The sequence below is a fragment of the Accipiter gentilis genome, chromosome Z (assembly GCF_929443795.1).
Source record: "Accipiter gentilis chromosome Z, bAccGen1.1, whole genome shotgun sequence".
NCBI lineage: Eukaryota > Metazoa > Chordata > Aves > Accipitriformes > Accipitridae > Astur > Astur gentilis.
In genome coordinates this window covers 88,677,940-88,699,982 of record NC_064919.1, presented here as the reverse complement: position 1 = coordinate 88,699,982, position 22,043 = coordinate 88,677,940, and the positions used below count along the sequence as shown (strand labels likewise).

The following is a 22,043-nucleotide window of genomic DNA, read 5'->3' as shown; positions in this document are numbered from 1 at the left end:
GCCCTAAAAATTTTACAAATGAGCGTTTAAGTCACTTGGCTTTCTCTTGCAACAAGACAAATGTGCAGTACGGCTCTCTGTGTTTACCCACACGCTTAGGATTTGCCGAAAACATTCTGTACCTTGGAAAAGCCAAACAGCATCGCCTAAATCCCGGCCTGCTTCACGCATTCAGATTAAAGCTAGTGACAGAGGACATGTATTAATTACTTTCATACAGTTACAGATTCTTACCTGGCCTCACTGCAACTTTTTTTGCAGTAGGAAACATTGACTTGAGTGCCAATTATTACTTTATAACGAATCTATATGAAACTAGCAGCAAACTGGTTTCATCTATGTAACTGCAAATAGTAAGGTTGCTCATGTCAGTCACTGTCCATCTGTAACATACTAATAAAAACCCAAGAGATTTAATAGTTACTGAATACCTGAAGCAAAGAAAACAATGATAAATTTCATCTTTGGAATATACAGGCATAGAGGCTAACTTGTTTTCTCTTAGCAATAAACCTTCCTTTTTTCACCAATGCTTTGTGAACTCTGTGCTGAAAACGTCTGTTTGCTTTCAAAAAGCGAGCAAAAAACCGAGCTGTTTTCTTCAGTATGCGTTTTCACCAACAAGCTTGACTAAGCAACCATCATCTTAAACTAATTTAATTCTATTATATGCCATATAGCCCAAAGTATTTAATTACTTGAGAATAAATTTTACCAGTGACATTTGATTGTTTCATACCACACCCGAAAGCCACAGATGTCAGCTTATGTAAGTACTAATTGTCCCCCAACCTTGCCATTTCAATTTTTAGATGTAGTTTTGTGCTGCGATTTCCAGAAATCTGTATTTCTCTTCATAACCGTCTACATAAATGAATCATAAATAAAAGCATTTTAAATGTTCATCACACCTTTTCAAAATTTTGATTGTGATCACTTTAATGTCACTTCTAACAAGGGCAGTTTTGATGCATTAACTCAGTGCTTTAAAAACAGCAAGTCACACTGAATAAAATGTGCCTGATATTTCCCCAACTGAACAGCAGAGAATCCATTTTGTCTTTGACTATTTCCCTGCTCTCAGCCCTGCAAGGAAGCAGCATCCTCACCCATTTTGTGTTCCCAGATGCTGCAGCACAGTGAAATATTCCGTCATAAAAGAAATGGCACAGCAGAAGAGAAAATTCCAGTAAGCTGCCACAGATTAGAATGGTGGCTGCAAAGAGTACTTCTGCTATGTAGAAAAGCACATTTCCACAGGAGCCCAGCAGCCTTATGAAAATTACAGCGTGATGTCTGTCTTGCAGCTTTCTAAATGTATGACAACTCTGAGCATTTAAATAACTCTACGATTAAATTATACATATCTTGTAATTCCATCAGAGAAACCAAATATTACAGACCAGTGAAAGACTGTATTACTAACATTTATATTAAAAGTAACTAGTTTGTACAGAACTAAACCCAGATAAATGTAAACATAAGATGTTATTATTTTTTCAACAGCACTTAATAAGCTGTTAATAAGAAACAATTAAATAAATTTATTGTTGAGTTCCAGATCTCTCTAGACACAGGTAAGACTCCAATAAAACCAGTACAACTCTGGACTTCACATTCTGAAGTATGATTATTATTTTATTGAAAGGAACACAAGAGTAAAGCTATTTTAAATTATAGTCATTTTGAAACCAAATGGCAACTTTTTTAATGCTTTATGAAAAAGATGTTGTTCCTATTGGAAATCAATAGGAAGGCAGAAGAAATTAGATAGCTATGATTTGCCAAGAAATCAATAAGAAATAGAGCAATATCAGAACCCACATTCTTTAACTTTTACATATTAAAATTTGACATGCATGTGAACAGAAATTTAAGAACTTACAGGAGAAAACACGTGAGGTGCCATTATATTTTTGTGATGTATCCATCATATCATGTCTGATAATTTAAGGTATTTTGCTTTTAAGACCATTCTGATTTTGACAGACTAAAATACATTCCCACTGCTTAAAGACATTATTTAATTTGAAATGATTTAATACATCCTTAAGAACATTCTGTAACACAAAAAAATCACTGTCAAATATTTCTTTGCAGGCACCTCCTATGATGCTTTGCATCAGCCATCACTGGGAGGGGCAGGGGGAACCTACAGCTGCAAAGGCACCAAACCTGCACTTAGTAAATCATGCCGCAAGAACAACAGGTAGTGCTGAGCAGCACCCCACAACAAAGCAAGTTTTTCTATATGGCAATATTCGGGGGAAAAGGAAAGCTTTTAGCAGCATAACAGAGAGAATTTAGACTAAGATGGGGGTAACTTTCATCAGGAATTTTTTTGCCCCAACTTACCCTCCCTGCCCCCCCCCCCCCCCAACCTCCAACAAAAAAAATCCCAAACCCCTGCGTTGGGAGGTACTTTTCAGCACTGTTCCAGAGCCTTCCCATACAGCCTTTGCACTCCAGGTATGTCCTGGTATGACAGTATAGATACACAAACACATTTCAGTTCCTGCCCCATGCCTCCAAATGGAAAGGAATTCCATCGATACTGTGAAACACATTTTAATATTTATTTGTTACTTGTTTAGCAAACTAGAGAGTCTTTAGACCAACATTCTTTAATACTTCAGTTTTACTTAAACTATAGTAGACTTTACTTTTCCATGGGATCATTTTAATCAAACAGCGAAAGCAACAAGAGGCAATTCTCATTTTCTGATTCGCTTTCATCTGATACAGCTAGAAACTGGAGAAACAGCATCTTTTCAAAAGGCAGGTGCAGGTTTGGACGGGAGCAAGAAGCGGCAGCAGGGAGGGAGGAAGCCCTGGGGTAGTACCAGAACCGCACCAGCCCTGCAGAAGCCGAAGACCCTCTGCCGTGGCCGGGGAACCCCAGGGCCGGGGAACCCCAGGGCCCAGCCGGTGCGATGCACGACCCTGCAAAGCAGTTCCCACCCTGGTACAGGCAGAGGGGGACCCGGCGCTGCCTTTCAGCACGTGCGATTTACACACGGCTTTATCGAGGGCTCCAGTGCTGAATACAGAACACACTCTATTTGGCTTTCAGTCAATTAAGCTTTAAGCTGTCAGCAAACAAGACTTTTAAGTTAATTTTGAATCACCACAAATCAAGTTGAAGGTTGTGAAAGGGCACGCTCACATGCCGGCATGAAAAAAGGCAGTTTAATTGCCTCTGAATAGCTATTATATGCTGCAATTGGCCTATTGAATCTTAGATGATCTATTTATTTATCAAAGTGCAAAGACTGGTAAAAGAATGAAGTGTATGAACTTTAATCATCCTCTCTCTTGCGTAAGTAGGTAAAATTAAAGTTTTTGCATATAAGTAGTACTCTCAAAATTATATCTGTTAACACAAGTCAATATGTTTACATTATATTTTACTTTTGAATAGTTACAGCTGTCCAAACTACAGCTGAAATGTGAAAATAAGCAATTTCCAATACAACAAGGCATTGCTATTTTTTTTTTAATCTTCCATCAGGTTTTTCATATACTACGTAGGTAACTGATGTTTTGAACCTGTTAGCTTAAAAATCTGACTATCCAGAAGGTGTAGAAAAATGCTGTAAAATGCTATAAAACCAGCTGCTATTAAAGTGTGTTACAAAAAACTGCTACAAATTTCATACTAGACCTCTGTCTTCATGAAAAATAGTTTTGTTTAGAATAAAGTGACATTGGACAGCACCCACAGGAATGGGTCTTCAGAACTTAAAACAGTTTTTTCATTGATCTACCTAGAAAAACTGCAACACAAACTACAGAAATGCCATTTTTAAAATGTATCAGCAGAACTAATTAATTTTAAGAATAACATTCTCTAACTTTGCTGTGACTAACCCTATGCTTACAATACACAGTTAACCATGAAAAGGGTCCAGCTGGTTTCTTAAGACAAGGCATACATATCTATACACACACCCCCACGGAGCAGTAAAGTCTAGAATTATCACAAGTGAATGGGCAAAATTTCTCTTTTTGTAACTAACTACAAGAAGATGCGTTCAAACGTTAATAGTCCAACCAGCTGCAATTCTTCACTTGTTAAATGATGCAAGATGCTGACTAGGTATTCTCCTTCCCTTCAAACCCTACTCACAGAACAAGACAGCCTGGGGGAATTCACATCATGTGTTTTAGGTACCCGAAGGACAACCCAGGACCCTAATTGCCTTGAGATACTGGAAAGAGGTAGGGAAGGAAATTCAGAACGCCAAAATCAGGAGCCTCAAGGTACAGATTGGCACCCGCTGTTCATTGCTCCAAATGTCAGCCTGGTCCCTTGTACAGCTTTTGTTTTTCATTGCTCCTTTCACCCTGGGGGAGATTCACAAACTGAAATTGTGATAATGGCTCCCTTACCCACTTAACATTGGCCTCAGTCAAAACACTCCATGTTTTATGTTCTTCCTACCATCAGGTCCTGCAAAACTTGCATGAAGAAGCGTGGTTTGCATATAAAAATTGAAGAATTACGCGTAGCTAAAAATCCCTTCAAAGAATCATTGAGAAGTAGTGAAAAAGATCTGCCAATGATGGAAAAAAGCAACCAAATCTACATGTGTGAAAAGTCTGCTCTTCCAGCACTAGAAGAGACCAGGTGTAAGGAAAAGATGTGGTTACGACTAAATTTCTCGTTTCACACCTGCATTTAAGCAAGCTGTCCCATGTCATGAGGAAGGTCCAGCTGGAGCTCTGGAAGAAGAGGCCACTGCTCCGGTGACTGCTTCGGCTCTGCGGGGCTGGAGAAGGGGAGAGGAGAGGCTGGCCGCAGGCTGCGGCACAGAGAGCATGGGAAGCGAAGCCCAGCACAGTCCTGCAGGCACGGGCCAATCTGCCGGTCCCGTGCTGTTACGACTACCTCCTGCTTGCTCTGAGCAGCGCAGCTCATTACACGGCATGAAGAGAGACGGGTCAGGAGGATTTTCTGGAGGGAGAAGCAGAGCTTCCACAGAGCACTTTGATTCACACAAGAAAGATGAATGTTTAGGGGAAATGAGATGCAACAGCTACTCGCTACGTCCAGGTGACCACACAAGACTTTCCTTGGGCAGGAAGGTGAAGGATGGGGGTTTTACGGCACGTATTTATGATCTCATCCTGGCATACCATGCAGACTGGTACAGACCACAGTCCTGCTATCGCAAACAACTACCTGGTCAACAATTTCTGCTCAGCCGGTTGTTATGCTACTGGATACCTGTAGCTAGTTCTGGGATGTCAACACAGAGAAATATTTTCTTTTTTTTTAAGTCAAACATAGACTTAGTGCTGAGACAACACCTGATATTTTTGAGAAGGAAAATAGGTCAGAGAAGGTGATAGGGCATTAAAGTCACAAGAGCAGTACACAGAGCAAATGTGTTTTAAACTGATGGAAGCGGGGACCTCTGAAAGGATTACCCCAAGAAATGTAGCCTACATATTGTCAGGGTTACAGAAAGTGTTCAGATGACATATGAAGGCATATGAAGCCACGGGTGAGGAGACCACTGGATCCATGCAGACCTTATCTCTTCCTTCACGAATCAAAGCAGACCCTAACGCACCAGCAGTTTAACTCTGAGTTATAGAGATGTCCTGTACCCACACAAGTAAAGTCTGCTCATGTTTGGTTTTTAATAAGCAATATATAATTATAAATGAAATTGTGGCTTGACATTTTAAACCTTATTTAACTTCTATGTAAATTTTCACGAGCGAGTCCAAAAACATAAATTAAAAAAGCGCAGAGGTTTCAGGTCTTTGCTTTACGTCACTACTTCATTGCCTCGGGAATTCATACAACCTCAGGGCAATAGCATGTAGATATCTACATAACAAACACAGCCATTTCAGAATTGTTATTACTGCTGCTGATGCAGTAAATTCATATTCTGTAATGAACTTACTGGATTACAGATAGAAAACAGCTCATCTGTTGCAAAAAACAGTAGACAGTGATCTCAAACTACAGATGTCCAGTAAAGTTAAACAAAAAAACCCGATTTCAGAAGTTGCTTCAAGACTAAAGGAAACCTTGAAGTTGTATGTTATATTTAACAATATATTGGTCATCAAGTAAATGATTCATGTAATAATAACCAGCACAAGCTTCTGGGAAAGTAATCTCCACGTGAAATTCCTAGACTCCAGTAGTTCTTATGGCAACACTCGTAAGAACTGTCTTCCATGTGGAAAGGGTTAATTTACACAACAAAATACTGCTAAAAGCCACGGATACTATGTACATTAGCAGCAGAACAGCTTCTTAAAGCATGATTAAAGCTAGCATCCCAAGACACTTACACCTTGCCAGCACTGTTATATTTAGCATGTGCAATCAAGCTTAAACTTACTGACGTGGATTAAGGGAAATCAGAGATTGTTTGTCACCACACACCTTTCTGAAATGCTGGACGTTAGAAGGAACTGTACTAATGCTGTCACAGGTCCCAAAGCCAGCATGGGGGTAGTGTTACCTGCATTAGCTATGTTTTATCAAAAGCCTCAAAGCTGCTGCACTTCTTGCTAGGGCTGTGCCATGTGTTGCAAGGGACTTCCCTGCCCGCTACCATGCAGGGACTAAAACTCCCGTCGAACGTTAAAACACAAAGGCTTGCTGTGCCTCTGAAGGAATTCTTCAAATCTAAGACAAACATGACAACATAGACTTTTTTTTGCAAAGCAACAGATGTAAAGAAGCTGGCTAAGAACTGTAGCAAAGCTGGTGGCCTTGCTATGTCCCAAATGCATTGCCCAGCAATGACAGAAAACAGAAACTGCTTATATGCTTATGTGCCTCAACCATCGAAGAAAACATCATAAAGAAATTTAAGCATATTCCTGCCACACACTTTAATGCTATTACACTATTATTAGAATGAAAAAAAGAAAACCCAGGAAGTATGAGACTTATGAAGCTTTTGGTTGCAATGCTAACCAAAAAGGAGGCATAAAGAATAAAAAGAACACAAAAAATGAGGACTTGTAAGAACACTAGAAAAACTGTGCTTCAATATATCGCTTTTATAACCTGTGCTTCTTTAAAACTCCACTTCTACACCTGAAGAAATTACTCTAAACAATTTTTACTGTAACTATCTTTCAAAAGTCTTTGTTTGAGTTAAGGAAAACATCAACACTGAAGCGTCTCTGCCTAATGTCACTGAGAGAAGAATACAGTTAAGGTATAAATGGTTTTCTAAGACAAAGAGAACTAACTTTTCCCAAGTTAATACGGTTTTTCAGAGTAACTGCAGCACAAAAGGAGACTGTGCATTGCTGGAAGAAGACATCTGCCACCAAAACAACAAAAGAATTTCAGACAAGAGTCCCAGATCGATTTTCACAAAGTACTGATGTATAAAGCACACATTGATGCCGACTTCCCACTTTCACACACAAAATAAGACTGTGTAGGGACTGATACTACTTAGACACATTATGCGAAGTTTAGTATTAAGCTATATATCATCAAGTAATTATAGATACCAGAAAGTTTAAAAAAACTAAATGAAAAAGTTATGTTTTCAAATACAAAAGCAAGCTTTTGTAGATGAATGCATGTTAAAGACCGCTTCTTGTGCTACACTAAGAAAATCAATATTTAATACCATCTTTATTCAAAACCGCACCGTCTGCAAATATGGCTTCCATGTAATATACTGATTCCAATGAAATATGTGATAGATGAAGTAAATACTTTAAAATTTGAAAAGTTACTTGCTCCTGTGATTAAGTTCTGGCCCGTAAATTAGTACGACATGGTGTAAATACATAGGTATAGAGAGAACGCTAAACCGAATTAACACACCGAAACATCCACCCTGTAGACATGGCAGCTCTGCCAGGTTTTGACGCTCAGCGGATTCGCTGCCCTCGTGGGAGGCAGGAAGAGAGGCCGGGCTGTCCCCAGCAGCTTTCACTGCTAGTCCGTAACTACACAAACCCCGCAGCAGACGGCTAAGTGCAATCGGAGTTCTGCACAACCCTTCCGAAGCAGCTCCCCGAGATGACACCTTCCAGCTGGCAGACAAGCAGCTGCTGAACAACGTGAAGCTGGCACACGTGGCCAGGCACCCAGGTTTTTCTGTTTTCAGCTCCGTGGCTCACCAGCTGAAGAAAAAACGGTGTTGCCTCCCACAGAGGACAAAGGTATTTAACAATGCTGCAATCCAAGTTGGCGCTTAAAACCTATGTATATCGCCTTTGTTAAGTAAACAACGTTGAAATTGTTATTCAAGTTTTTCGAGCGTCAGTTATTTCTAAACCAACATAAACGTTACAACTAAAGGCGCACTGGCAGCCCGGTTCGTATCGGGCTCTGTGGCAGCCCTTGCCCAGCTCCTGCTGCAGCTGCCAGGCCCGGCTGAGGACGGACCCTGCAGCGCTCGGCACTGCCCACAGCTCCCAACTCCGCAAATGCTCTGCTCTACGCTTCTCCGTTAATTAGAAAACACCCCACCAGTACCCAAACAGACCAGTTTTCTTGAATTAGTACTTCCTTAATGAATACACATAGCACTCTCCCAACGCTGACAGATGCCATTCAGACAGATGTCAAGCCCATAACGCCCTCACAGAGAGCGGAGCTCTTAATGGCGTTTACTGGGTGACATCTGCTTGACTGGCAGATGCCCGTATCTTTTCCAATACATGCAGCTTTGTTGAAAAAACCCTGTGTTTTTACATGAATTATGTTCCCTTAAAAAAAAAAAAAGGGACAGAATTTTACCCATAATTTCATGCTTCCTTGTAGACAGCTAATTACAAATTCTAGGAACCTAGATTCTCAATTAACTTGGTATACAGTTATCTATTTGGCACATTTCTCAGGGTGCTTCAGAATTCCTGTTAGTACTCAGGAAAACTCCATTAAAAATTAACTTTTACATGTTAAATAACCTGTGTCTGTGAATTCATATTCCATTTTTAATTGTAACAGAACAGACCACGTGACAGAGATGAGTCACTGTGTATTTTCTCTATTTTATTAATTAGCATCTGAAAGGGATGAAGTTTGCTTTAGATGATAAACCCCTCACTTTTCTGGTGTTTTACACAATAGTCAGTGCATGATATGGTAGATGGTTTTCCAATGAGTGATTAAATACAAATTAAAAGCTTCTTTGATCTCTCTATGGTGGGCTTCAGAGATACAAAAATGTATGTGACAGGATTTGTGGAAGGTACTCAGGTTCAGGATAACCTACTTAAAAGAAACCCAGCAGGAACTTTGTCCAGAGCCTGACTCTTTTGGCACCCTCATTGTGCTGAACAGTGGGCCACTGGCTTGTTTGCTGGGGATGGCAGATGGTTTCATTTGTTGTGTACCTCCACTCCACCCCAAATTTTCAGTGGAAGTCTGGCTGGTAACGGGAGGGACGCAATGGGCAATGGCACCTGTCGCTCCCACTTTATTGAAGTCCAGCTCCAGCAGTAAGAAAGAGAATGAAGAGAAACCACCAAAGTAGTCCAGAAGCTCAGTATATTATTAAAAAATAAAGAAAAACATAGTACATGACTTAACAGATGACTGTCTACAACTTTCAGTTTGCAATTTGTTGAAATATTTTCTTCTGTTTCAGGGTAAGCCTTTGAGTAAAAAATTGTAATAGCACACAGAGAATAATAATAATACATCACCTAGGAACTAATTCAAAACTACTTCAAATAGTCATATGGTACCAAAATCGGAAAGCCTAGTCAGTGCAGGTAAAATAAGAAGTGCTCAAAATATGAGAAAATGCTGGAAGTGAAAAATGTTTGCAGATGCCTTCCATGTACTGCTGCACTTCAACAGCAGCGACGGTGCGTAAGATACAAGATGAATCACAAGAAACACAATCCCTGCCCTTACACTGTTGAATCTTTAACACAGACAAATACTGTCACCGATTAAAGAGCTATTTTGAAGTTTAGAATATGGGTTAATCTAGCAATATTTCTTGCTTCTGACTTTTACCAGTTAAAGGATAATTATTGCTGAAAAAATACTAGTCATTATGCACAAAAATAGATTTGTGAATATTGAAAGAAGAGACTTAAAAGAGTAAATTTTCAAGTTGACAGACATTTATCAGTAGCATTGCCAGATTTTATTTTCCATATAAACTTTTGTATGTGCACTACTATAACTGCTGGAAGTCTCTTGTATCAGAAGTAATCACGTCTGTACAATGCAGAAGTCATAAGTTAGCATGTGCTTGACTAAGACTCATTTTGGTTACACGGCTAAACAAGGAGTATTTTTAAAGCACCTATTTACTGCCTTAACCTGCTACAAGACGTTTCCAAACAGGTCTTTCTTTCTCTGTGCGAGGGATCACCAAGGGACAAGGAGAAGGCTGACCATTATTTCTTCCCATTCTGTGCACTAACATGTCACAGCAGCATGCAGAAGGAAATGGACTGGATCAAATAGTAAGCCTTATCTCTGTAGCTAAAGCAGTCCACATACCCTATGGCCAAGCTTTTTGGAATGACAGATCCTAAGGAATAAATTGCATTTCAATTCAATTCCCCACTATCCTGATAGAGCTATTGACTATGCTATATCACAGTGTTTCCCCAAATGATAAACATTTATGTTGGCTCAAGTAGCATTTAATGAAAATGTATCAGTTACTGGTTTTATTTATGGAAATACCAAAAAGAATAATTGGTCCAATAACAGTGTATTTAACTGTCACCTGTCAGGCCACCTGTTGGAGTGTTATCATTTTACAAGCAAGTCAGCTTAAGCGAGTTGTTGGTGCTAGGTTTCTGCTCCTCAGAGCAGTGTTACCCCCTAGCAGCAGGCACAAGAGGGGGCACAGAAGTCTGTGCCTTGGATTTCCCACCCACCGACATTTTATTTTCACATAGCTTTTAAAACAAAGTGTAGGAAAACCATAAACTGTTTACTGCTTAATAGCAAACAACAGATTTTCTAAATCAAATCAATTAGGGGGCACGAAATCTGTTCCCTGAGGTTGGAATGACATTCCAAGGACATCTAACCCCCCCTTCCAGGGAGCCCTGCGACTTAGGTAAAACTTCTCCACATTTCTCAGAATTAGAACAAAACTTCTAGCAGAACTCTTCGGGCTTGCACACGTGAACGTGGCACCATTGCTTCATAGCAAGAGGAAGGTCCAGATTAATTCCAACATACATTCTCGTCCACCAAAGCACTGCAGCAACACTTTGGCTGAGCTTGCTGCTGAGTGAAGCACAGTTCCATGAAGCGGTCCAGGCACAGATTTAACAAACTTAAACACAGAGGTATATTTTTGAAAGCCTTTTATCTACAAAACCAAGGCAGTCTATATTTCTACAGTCTTTGCAGCTGAGGTAGCTGTACATGCCATTCAGTGTTCATGGAAGGGGGAAAAAATGTTCTAATTAAAGACCGATTTTTTTAAACCAGGAACGGGTTTGTGCTTTGCAAGCATCATTATCAATACTAACGTGACTAAGGTTATCATTACAAAACGTGATTGCCATGGAAAAATTCCACATTGTGCGATGCTGATGAGCCTGGGGGTATTATCTAGGTTAGTAGAACAGAGATTGGAATAAGCTCTTCATGGCAAGAGCCATCTTTCATTGTAGCAGCACCATCAGCACTAAGGTCTTAACCAAAACCTGGCATTCCTATTACAACCACAAGCGATACCGAACGTCACCGATAGGACATTCGTGAAAGTCTGGAAATGTCTAGAGTTACCTTGGGAATTAATTAGAACTAAATTAATTCTAAACTTGCTAGAAGTTTCTGTTGATTAAGTATAAGAACTATCCATATGATATTCAGAATATAGATCATATTATGCCCCAGTATGTTACTTATTTCCATTACTAAGGCAATGTTGCACAGCTCAGAGGCAAACACTTTACAACCAGAAGTTACTTTAAGTTCTTAATTTCTGAAACAGCTCCACAGAGTAAATTCAGTGGATTTCTAAAGATAGCCTATTTATGCTATGATATAATTTTCTTTGCAAGTAAATAAATCTCTCAGAGGTAGTGATGCACTACAACGCTCCCTTTTTCACAGCACCAGTGACATTTGCCCTTTATCCCTGTTACATGCTCAGCCACGTCCTTGTTTTACTACCACTATAGATGCTGCTGCACCTGTGCTAAAACATAATGACAAATATCTGTATTTCCAAATATGTAACAATACTATGTTGTCGTGTTTCTTTTTTTTTTTTCCTTAAAGTATTTTGCTCTTCCTTTATTTACTGGAAAAACATATTTGCATTTCTAAATTAAAACTTAGATGCTACCTTGGAGCCTAATATTACATGGAAAATATAAATAGATTACAAATTACAAAATTTAAAAAAAAAATTTGAAAAGCCAATTTACCATCACGATGAATTGCAAAATTTCAGCCACCAAAGCCAGTAGATTTTATGCTGAACTAGGAAAAAAATGCTGTTGTCCACATGTGAATTATTCAAGCAAAATATTTGCGCTACTTTTAGTTACCCAGAAAAGCCTTTCAGGCATTAAGCACAGAAATACATACCACTACTACATTGGAAGACTATTCATGTGTGTATTTTCAGTGCATTTGAAGATAAACCCTATTTTCTAAATAACTCCTGCATGTGTGTTTTTAAATGCTTAAGAGGCACTGTAGAGTATTACTGAAGTATTTTCCAGAAACAGGCTTCAGTGCTTTTCAGCCAGCTAAGCTAAAATGCTTTAATCTCTAAAAGGACTGATGTGAAAGTGATCCTTTTAAAAAATTATTTGGATAAATGAAAGCATTTGGTGAATCTCAATTTGAACTGAAAAAAATCCTGTTGACCACTGCACACCAGCATTACTTTGTGCAGTCAAATCAATAAATATTAGCGTTAACAGGACCACTATAGAAAGAAACTGCATATTTTTAAGATAAGGTTAAGTTTAAATTGTCTCAGAATTCTTTTTTTTCCCCTATTGTACCAACACAAAACTAATTATATTCAATTGTAGACTGAAATTTCATCTTTACTCAGGATACTTTTTAAAAATTCAACTCCTTTTAACAACAGAAACACTTACTCTGTAAATAAAATTGGTACTACCATCAGACTCTAACACCATAGCAGACAGGTTTCTGAAAAAAGTCAAAACTCAGTCTAGCACATAGCAAAAAACCACACATAATTTGGAACTTACTCCATTAAAGCATCCCACCTTCAATCTTTACTGTGAAAAGAACATGCGACATTGAAGGGGCAGAATGCTATCCCAGATACAACACACACTTGTTTATAATACTGCTGTTGCTAAAGCTTCAGAAAAAGAACCAGAAGGTCTCTAACAGACATGAAGCCAAAGAGATGGTATATGTTCCTGAAGGAAACACTGATCTGATGTACATGCCGGGGAAATCTGTTTCAGGGTATGCCAAGCCCATTCATTAATTTATTTTTATTTTTTTTCTGAGGGTCCATCCTCTATTCTTTGTTGTTTCTTGACAAGTCCTGCATCGTCCCCTAGCTGCTAAAGGCATTTCCAGCATCTACCTCCCTCTTGGCTATTTCCAGTTAGCCTTTTACCCTCAGCCTGTGTTAATGCTCCCTCTCCAGACAGGCTCCTCTTCCACCAGCAGTAATCCTGTCTCAGGTACCTTCAACCAGAGACTTGACCCAAAACTAGATCTGTCATACTAACCGTCTTCAGGTCAATAGGAATAACTAGTTTTCTTTTAGACTTCCACAAAAATCTATACAAAGCTCAGCCAAAGGCGGGGGGGGAACTTTCATGATCTATAATCTGCAGTATGCTATACTAGAATACATACTGTAATCATTCAAATTCCAAGGATATTGATATTGAGCATATAGATTTTTTCCTTATACACTGCATAAATAACCATGAAAAGAATCAAAAGATAATTCCTATAATTAAATGTATACTTTTGTCTGGTCTGTCATTTCAGAATATGCCTTGACGGACCAGAACTCTTGACTTTACCTGCCAGTCTACAATGAACTACAGCAACAGTAAAAAGCTGTGAGTATTGTGGAAATGAAATACACTCGGATTCTATGTGCAACAAACTAGCAGCACTTACTTGTAGAAAACAAACAAGCAAGGAAAACAACTCAATTCAATCACGCAGACTGAGGGTAGCACCATTACATCAAATCTTTCACACAGGTAGATAATTTAAGGGCTAACTATAAAGAATCACATAAAGCCTTTATTCTTCAAGAACCACAAGCTAAACATATTGGCTGCAGGCAGACTTAAAAGCTCAAAACACATACATTAAAAAATATATTATGATTCAGAAGTAACAGTAATATTGTAGTAGTTGCCGTTAAGCAGGTATTTAGTTTTTGTCTACAGCTCTTTTCTACTTCTTCATAAGCAGCCTTAGTATTTTGTTTTCTCATGAAAAATATGCTATTTGGCAGAAAGTGTTCCACCTCCTCTGCACAGTACCTAGTATGTAAAAAAATAACGTATTCATTATATTAATGCTCACCTGCTGTGATGTCATCATCAACCAGATCATGCTCCTCTTCCTGAACTTTTGCTTCTGTTCCCAATGAATCTGGGCTTGCACTACCAGTTTGAATGGCTTCTGTGGTTACTCCAGCTGAAATAAACAACCAAACACCCACAAAGTCAGTGATTTGGGCACATAACATCCTTAGATCAGGGAAAAAAAAAGTAATTATCTTTTGATATTCTGAATCATGCAATGTAACTCTATGAAACAGATAAAATAAAGAGCAACTATTTTCTGGTTTCCCTTCATACTGTATGCAGACTTTTCACAAACCTCTCCTTTAAAAATCTTTTCCACACTGTAAACATCTCTTCTATATTTTCTTCTATTTCTGCCATCTTCTAGCATCATTAAAAATATTAGATATACATATTACAAGCTAACAACTTATTTAGCCACAAAATACAGAGTTCCAGCAGAACTTTTTACATCTCCTCTCAATACTTCATCTGTCTTCCAAAAAAGTGCCATTTTTCCAGGCAAGCTTCGTAGTGTATTAATTCAGCTGACTCATTCCATGTCATTTTGGTTGGGATGCATCTGTTAGTTGGTATTAGAAACTACACAATGAACAGCAAATCATGCCACATAACACCACACAATTAAAGTTATAATTCACCTGTTTATACTCTGCCCAGTGACAAACTTTAATTATTCCCTATATGAGCCTTACCACAATTCAGTCAAGGCATTATCAAATGAAGTGTTTTGTTAAGGGTAAAAAAAGAGCTTTAGGAAAGCTAAAAAGCAGACCGAGGGGGGGAGGAAAAAAAAAAGAAAAAAAAAAGCCCTGGTAAGATTTCTTTCCTCCCAATACATCCTCTGTGTCAGCTTATACTGTCAAAAATCTTATTATATGAAGCAACTGTTGCTTTACTGATTGCAGCATTACGTTTGCAATCCACAGGGGCATTAAGTCCCCATTAAAAAAAGGACCATGGCCCTTTGCCAGCACCAACCAAATTTCAACAAGAAATTAAGTCTCTGCAAACAACCCTGCCTTGTGGAAGGCCAACAGCTCTTGCTGACCAACACAAACACCAGCAATGGCTCGGCACTGGGCAGTGAAGAACTGCCCACTTTACCTGCTGTTGCTCCTCTTCTGCTTTTAGATCATCTTATGAAATCATTAATGTGCATTACTTTAGTTCTCGGTAGTTTTCATGCAATAATTTGCTAGTCTTCTCCAAGCATATGAATACGATTGATAAATGGAAAGATGACGGCATCAAAGTAAATCACAAGGGGGGAAATCTCTGTCAGCTGTCTACAACAACATTTGTGAATCCACACCTGAAAGCCATTTAACTCTGGGTCATCTTGAAATCAGTTCAGAAACATTAACATTCTCATGGGTATTCAGATTTTACTTTTTTAAGTACTGTTTTTAAATACTAAGTATTCACTGCAAAGTACTTATACCTTGTGATAACACAGTTACTTTGTCTGACAGCAATTTCTTTCTTACTCTGACATAACCTCTTTATAAAGAAACTAGTACCTTTTAAGAACTTTCTGAACGCCCTTCCCATTGTGTCAACACATATAAAAAACAGTGACAGCAAATATACAACCAGACTGGAACACACTGCCAAATCAATAGCATATCACTTCATTAAGCATGCTGGCATGACTGCACAGAGATCACATGCAATTACAAATTGCACATGAACCTTATTCAGGACACTTTTAAAAATAAGGAGTTCACTGTTACGGTGCAGCTGTTGCAGCCCATGGGCATCTCTCTGTGGGGTCTTCACCAGCATCCACACAGACACCAGGATTCCAGCAGCACTTCACCAAAATACTTTTTGATCTTCATCTTCAAGCACCAATTATTTTCTAACACTACTATTTATTTGTGCATAGCCACTGGAGTCGGCCAGTGTCTTGAGGGGAAGAGAAAAGGTTATTTTTTAAGCACTGCTCTACATTTTGCATCATATTTAATCTCTGAAGGCATAGCAAGCACCTAGCTGTTCCCTAAATACCACTTGATAGTCTAAAATTCTTTCTTTCCACACCCAGAGAAGGGTGAAGAGTTCACATGCCTTTTAAAAACTGTAGTATGAAGGCTCTGACTGATGAGCTTTCGTCTCAGAGGGAGTATTTTCTGTGGTTGAACACCCAAGTTGGTAGAAGGCAAGAGTCCAGCAGTCCCTAAACAGTAAGTTTAGGCTGGGACAAAATTCAAAGCCTTTGATTTATTTAATTACCACCTCACCTCTTTCCCTGCTTTCTAGATCCGAGTTGCTGAAAAGAGGCTCATTTTCCATATTAGAGGTGCTATACCTTTCTAAAGAGCTTCGCGAGACTAGCTGCAACGCAGCAGAAGGAAGGAAGTACCTTTGAGTGAGTTGATTTTAAGTACAGTGTATAAAAATTTAGAAAAGTTTATTAAAATTTTATATAATTAAAATAAAAATATCAGTAAAAATCTATTTTATCAGAATGATTAAACATTCCTCAAAAAACACTGAACAGTTAAAGCCAAAAGGGGAGAAAAATAGCCATCACACAAACTTTGTCAGGCAATAAATTATCATTTCCTCTCAATGAAAATCCAGCAAGAAGGAACAGGTACTCCTGGACACAAGTTTTTTTCTACATAATTCATCAAAAAATGACTTAGAAACATGTTTTAGAAGTGAAAAGATCATAAAACCCTGAATGTATTAGAAATAAGCCAGCTGACATATTAGAAAAATATTGGAAGATTAAGTGAGATATACTTGTTTTAGAAACTTATGCCATTCTTAGAATTTACTATTTACTGCAGCATCCTAAACTTATTATTCATTTAATACATTAAAATGTTGCAGCACAAAATTATTCGCCTTCCTTCTTTGTGCTCTTTTAAGTCAAACCTTGCACCAGTAAGATGATCAACCACATATATAAACAGCAACGTCTTTGGGGTCCAATCAAACTATGCTTACTCAATAAAAACTCTCATTTAAATCGATGGAAGTTTAATTAAGTTTTACTCAATTAATCTGTCTTTAAATAAAACTTTCTAACAGAAATATAAGTCTAGCAGAAATACATTCATAAAAGCTGACTACAGCATATTTGTTATTACTTTATTATAGGACTTTTCATATTCATTTTGCTTTCCAGTGAGAACACTGATTATTACTCGAAGCAGTTTAGAGACACACACAATTTAAGGATATCTGTTTAAATTTCTTTAATTTTGTGCTGCCACATTCAAGATTTTCACTTAAAAAGAAACAGTAATTTGACACAAATGTTTACCTGAATGAACTGGGTTTTAGCAACATGGGAAGCAAGAGAAGTGCCTATACTTAATTTCTGTGCAGAACGTACTGAAAACAGATTTCTGCAGAGGCTGACCAGCACTGCCCGCATCCTGGCAGCCCATGACAGGCAGCCTGCCTGCCTCGCATTAATTCACTCCACACCGCTCCGATCGATCCCGGGCAGCTCCCAGCCGCCCTGCGCGGGCTGCCTGTCTGCTGGCTTCATCCGCATCCCACATGCACACAAAGGCCGGGGCAAGATAACCTTTTGCTTTCCATTAAAGCCATAGGAGCCATTTTTATATCTGCAGTAACATCACATATTTAAAAATATATCTGTCCCTCCAGGGCTTGGTGGACAGACCCACCACCAAGAGCTTTCAGGTGTCCCACTGCACAGAGCCCTGAAACGATGCCTTCAGCATTTTAAGAAAACATTTACACTGACCAAGGTAAAATGAATAAAGAAATAAAATAGAAACATAATATTCAGCAAAGAAATCCCTTTAAAAAGAGAATTTAATTTGCAGAATCTGTTTGACACTGAAGATAGCCCTTGCTCTTCAAAATAAGCAGGCAGGAAAAGGCAGTAGCATGTTTCCCTTTTTGAACTTCACCTGAAAACACATCGTTGTGGCAAATGTCCCACAGACTATGCAGCATTTCAGAAACAATTGTATGCTGTGCAAATGAGGAGCAGATAAGGCTATGGCAAATATTTACAGTCGCATGACATAATCTTGGTAGATACAAGATGAAGCCTTGAAAGCTTAACTGTTTTCCTCCCTGTGGGAGCCTGAAAAATACCAACACCTGCAACATCTCTCATAGGTTTAATTCATAGCATCACTTATACATCCATTCCCATTTGATGCAGGGTCAACAAGCTGACATGCCAATTTTGGATTTGAAGGCCCAAATAAAACAAAGATTTATTGTTCCCCCTACAAGGTGCTATGAAATGAAGCCTAATGTGTCTGAACACCTAAACTGCAAATCGTGCGATGCAGAAGCCATTCAGGCAGCTGTAAGCGAGCTGCTCGGAGCCGTGACAGTGTAAAGGGCCCATTTGAGATGGTCCCCGCAGCACAAGGTGGTGGTGTGCGGGCAGACCCACAAAAGACAAAATAAGATCTGCTTGGCTTTCTCCCTGCTCCTCCTCCCTGCCATCTACAGGGGGACAGTAATCTCTCTTGCATCAGTTAAAAGATTATTAAGAGATAACCCTGTGCAAGTTTGCCTGTCTTTCAAGTCCCCTGAACACATTCTATGAAAACGCTGGGAGACATGCCACTTGCTTGATCTGTACAAGTAAGGTCATGTCCCAGAATTGCTACTGGATCTGAGCAGCAAATATACAAATGGGGAAAAGATTTCATCTCCGTTTGCTACTACTACACTCTTGATTCATTCAAGAGCCAATTAAATGCATATGACAAAGTATCTTACATCAGCAGCAAGCTTCTATTAGTGATTGCCACTTGTTTTAATTAAAACAAACCTGTTAATATGCAAGAGAAGCACTGTTTCTACATCACACATATAAGAACTATTGCAGAGCAATAACATATGCTGGACACAAAAACATGCTGATAATAATTTATGCTGCTATATCAAGAGACAAAATCGGGAGGAGTGGAGAATGAAGGAATCAAAGCAGTATTTCTTCATCTTTCATATTTCTTCTCCTTACCTTTCTAGCATAAAACTACACTTTTCAGAAGTCCATTGCATCCATTTTGGCCATCCTAAATAATTCTTATCCCCTTCAATTCCTCCCCAGACCTTTAAAAAACATGTCATTTTTAAATTATGTCTTACAATGTTACTAATATATACACTTTGCTCTTTACCCACAACAGCAACATTTGTAGCTCCTTATTTTGTTTCTCCTTTCTGATACCCTAATTATTACTCTTCTTCAGAGTGTCAGCATTTTTGTGTACGTTCATACAGACAATAACACTATTAAATGCCTTCTCAGTCCTGTCATTCATAGTTTGCAACACTGTTAGCATAAAAAATTAATTCCAATTTGCTAGTCATAACCTGTTTTGCTTTCACAATATTGAACATTTACATTCAAGTCATTCATTCAGCCATACTTAGCTGATCTATTTTATATTTTCTTCCTGTGTCTTAAAACTTTCTTTTTCTGATAGATAAGTACATCCTAATTTAGTGTGAAAACAAATTGTATGCTTTGATTTCCTAATGACTAGCAGAGGCCAAAATACTCTATACATAATTGAATTAAATGCTTACAAAATACTCAAGTTTTTTCTTAAATGAGTCAGTCCCTGACTATTGCTATAAAAATGCATGCCATGCTTCTAACCTGAACACAAACATTAAGCACAAGAGGCAGAACAAAATATTATGCTTCCAACTGACACAAATGTAAAATATAACAGCATAGTCTTCTCTAAAACTTTCAAATGTAATTGTTTAAATAATGAGCAGTACTGGAAATAGCAAATTATTGAAACTAATATGAATTACCGGTTGTTTTCAAGTATATTAAAAAGAAATCCTTTTTTGGAAACAGTCAACTGGCTGAAGAAAGCACTGCAGAGTGGTTTATGTACACTTCACCAAGACAATTATGTCCATAACTTCGCATCCAACAAGGTCATTCAGTATCATTCCAGAGAAAAGAAATTAGTAATCATCAACAGTTTCTGTAGCAGCTACTCCTCAGAGTAAAGGGCAACTATAGCTGTATTCTACAAACTGACCTCATAAGGAGATCAATTAAAAAATACATCCTAACATACAAAATGGCACAAATATCTATCAGTATGAATCAAGGCTCTTTCACATGTACATACAACATACTTTCACTTACTATTCGCAGCTTGGCTGCATGTCTAACTGTGCAACAACATCCCAGTAATAAGGCAAATGCTACATGGCTGAAGGCTGTAATTAACAACAGCTTAGTCTTAACAACAAATTCTCAACATCACTTTAAAGTACTGTGTTCCATGTAATTTATGCATTCAATTTAGATTTAATAAGATTATTACACATCTCTCAAAAATCAATTGGTATTTAATATAGATCTTTCTCTGAATAGAAACTACATTCTTCAGTGGAAAAAGAATCTCATTTTAAGAAAGATGAGCACGTATGACTTAAAAGCAAACATTCTCATTCATGAAGATATACATTTTTACTGGTTTATTATATACGGCAGATATATCTGGACATTATTCTGTAAGGCAAGTTTCTAGACAGATAATTGAACGGGGTATCTTGTGATGCTCACAGGTCTTCCAAGAATATATTCTTAAGGGTCTGTACAACCTCTGCTTTAATAACAATGAATAAAATGTAAATAGGTATTTTGGAGAAAGATGCAACAGATTAGATAGTGGCCAGTAGCTATTTAATTTATTTGGAGAATAATCTTTACCCAGTATCTCTTTGCAGCACGTGGTAACCGATGGCTTTGAACACCCAACTGGGTAGGAGTTGCATCAAATATTTAACAGACCCTGATGGACATATGCTACACAACCCTGTATTAGCTCCTTTCAGAATCCTTTCATACTCTTGGGATGCCCAAGGATCCCTTTATAACAATTCCTATAATCTAATTATACATTCTTTGAAAAGGAACGTCGGTGGTTTACCACCAGTACCTTGTAATTTTATCAGCCCTTTTCATAGCAGATTTCTTTCCTGAAAACTCCAAACTACAGCCTAGCCCCTCAGCAGCAGGGACAGCCTTTGCAAAAGACACTCCCATTCCAACAAGATGTACTGAAGTGTTCAATTTACTTCATCAGCATTAGTGACCTTATGTGATTTCATGATTGTGAAATTACTTCAAAAAGTTCAAGAAACTTTTCTATATAATCAGATTTTCCCCTAGAATTTTCCCCTAGATTGGTAGCATTGTTCATAATTTCATGTACAAAATGCCTTTTCTTTTATCTAGCAACCAAGTTATTTTCAGGTTTAAAACAGCATTACTTACGTGATATAACACTGTCAATGTACTGTGGTAAATAAGGAGCCCACGCGTCAATGGTTTCTTTCCGACCTGCCTGCTCGATTCTTCTCAGTTCTGCTAGCAATAAGGCCTGGGCAGCTTCTCTTACCTGGAAAGCCAACAGGAATATTGTACAAAACTCAAACATTTGTCAGTATGTTTTCAATATAATTTAGCAAGAATGAAAGAAAAAATACCTGCAAAAAAGTAAACTACACTTTAGCAGACCTTCATTTTCTCCCACTCCTCTCAACCATAAACA

The 22,043-nt window shown here is 38.3% G+C and overlaps 1 protein-coding gene across 6 annotated transcripts in view; it reads right to left on the bottom strand.

Moving 5' to 3' along the window:
* Nucleotides 1-22,043, bottom strand: part of WDR7 (WD repeat domain 7) — a 150,522-nt gene that overhangs the window by 78,862 nt on the left and 49,617 nt on the right. For all 6 annotated transcript variants that reach the window (XM_049795818.1, XM_049795817.1, XM_049795820.1 and 3 more), the window contains 2 exons: nucleotides 21,767-21,890; nucleotides 14,492-14,605 (listed from right to left, as the gene is read on the bottom strand). In XM_049795818.1, coding sequence (XP_049651775.1) covers nucleotides 14,492-14,605; nucleotides 21,767-21,890 — 238 coding nt within the window. The remainder of the gene's footprint in view (nucleotides 1-14,491; nucleotides 14,606-21,766; nucleotides 21,891-22,043) is intronic.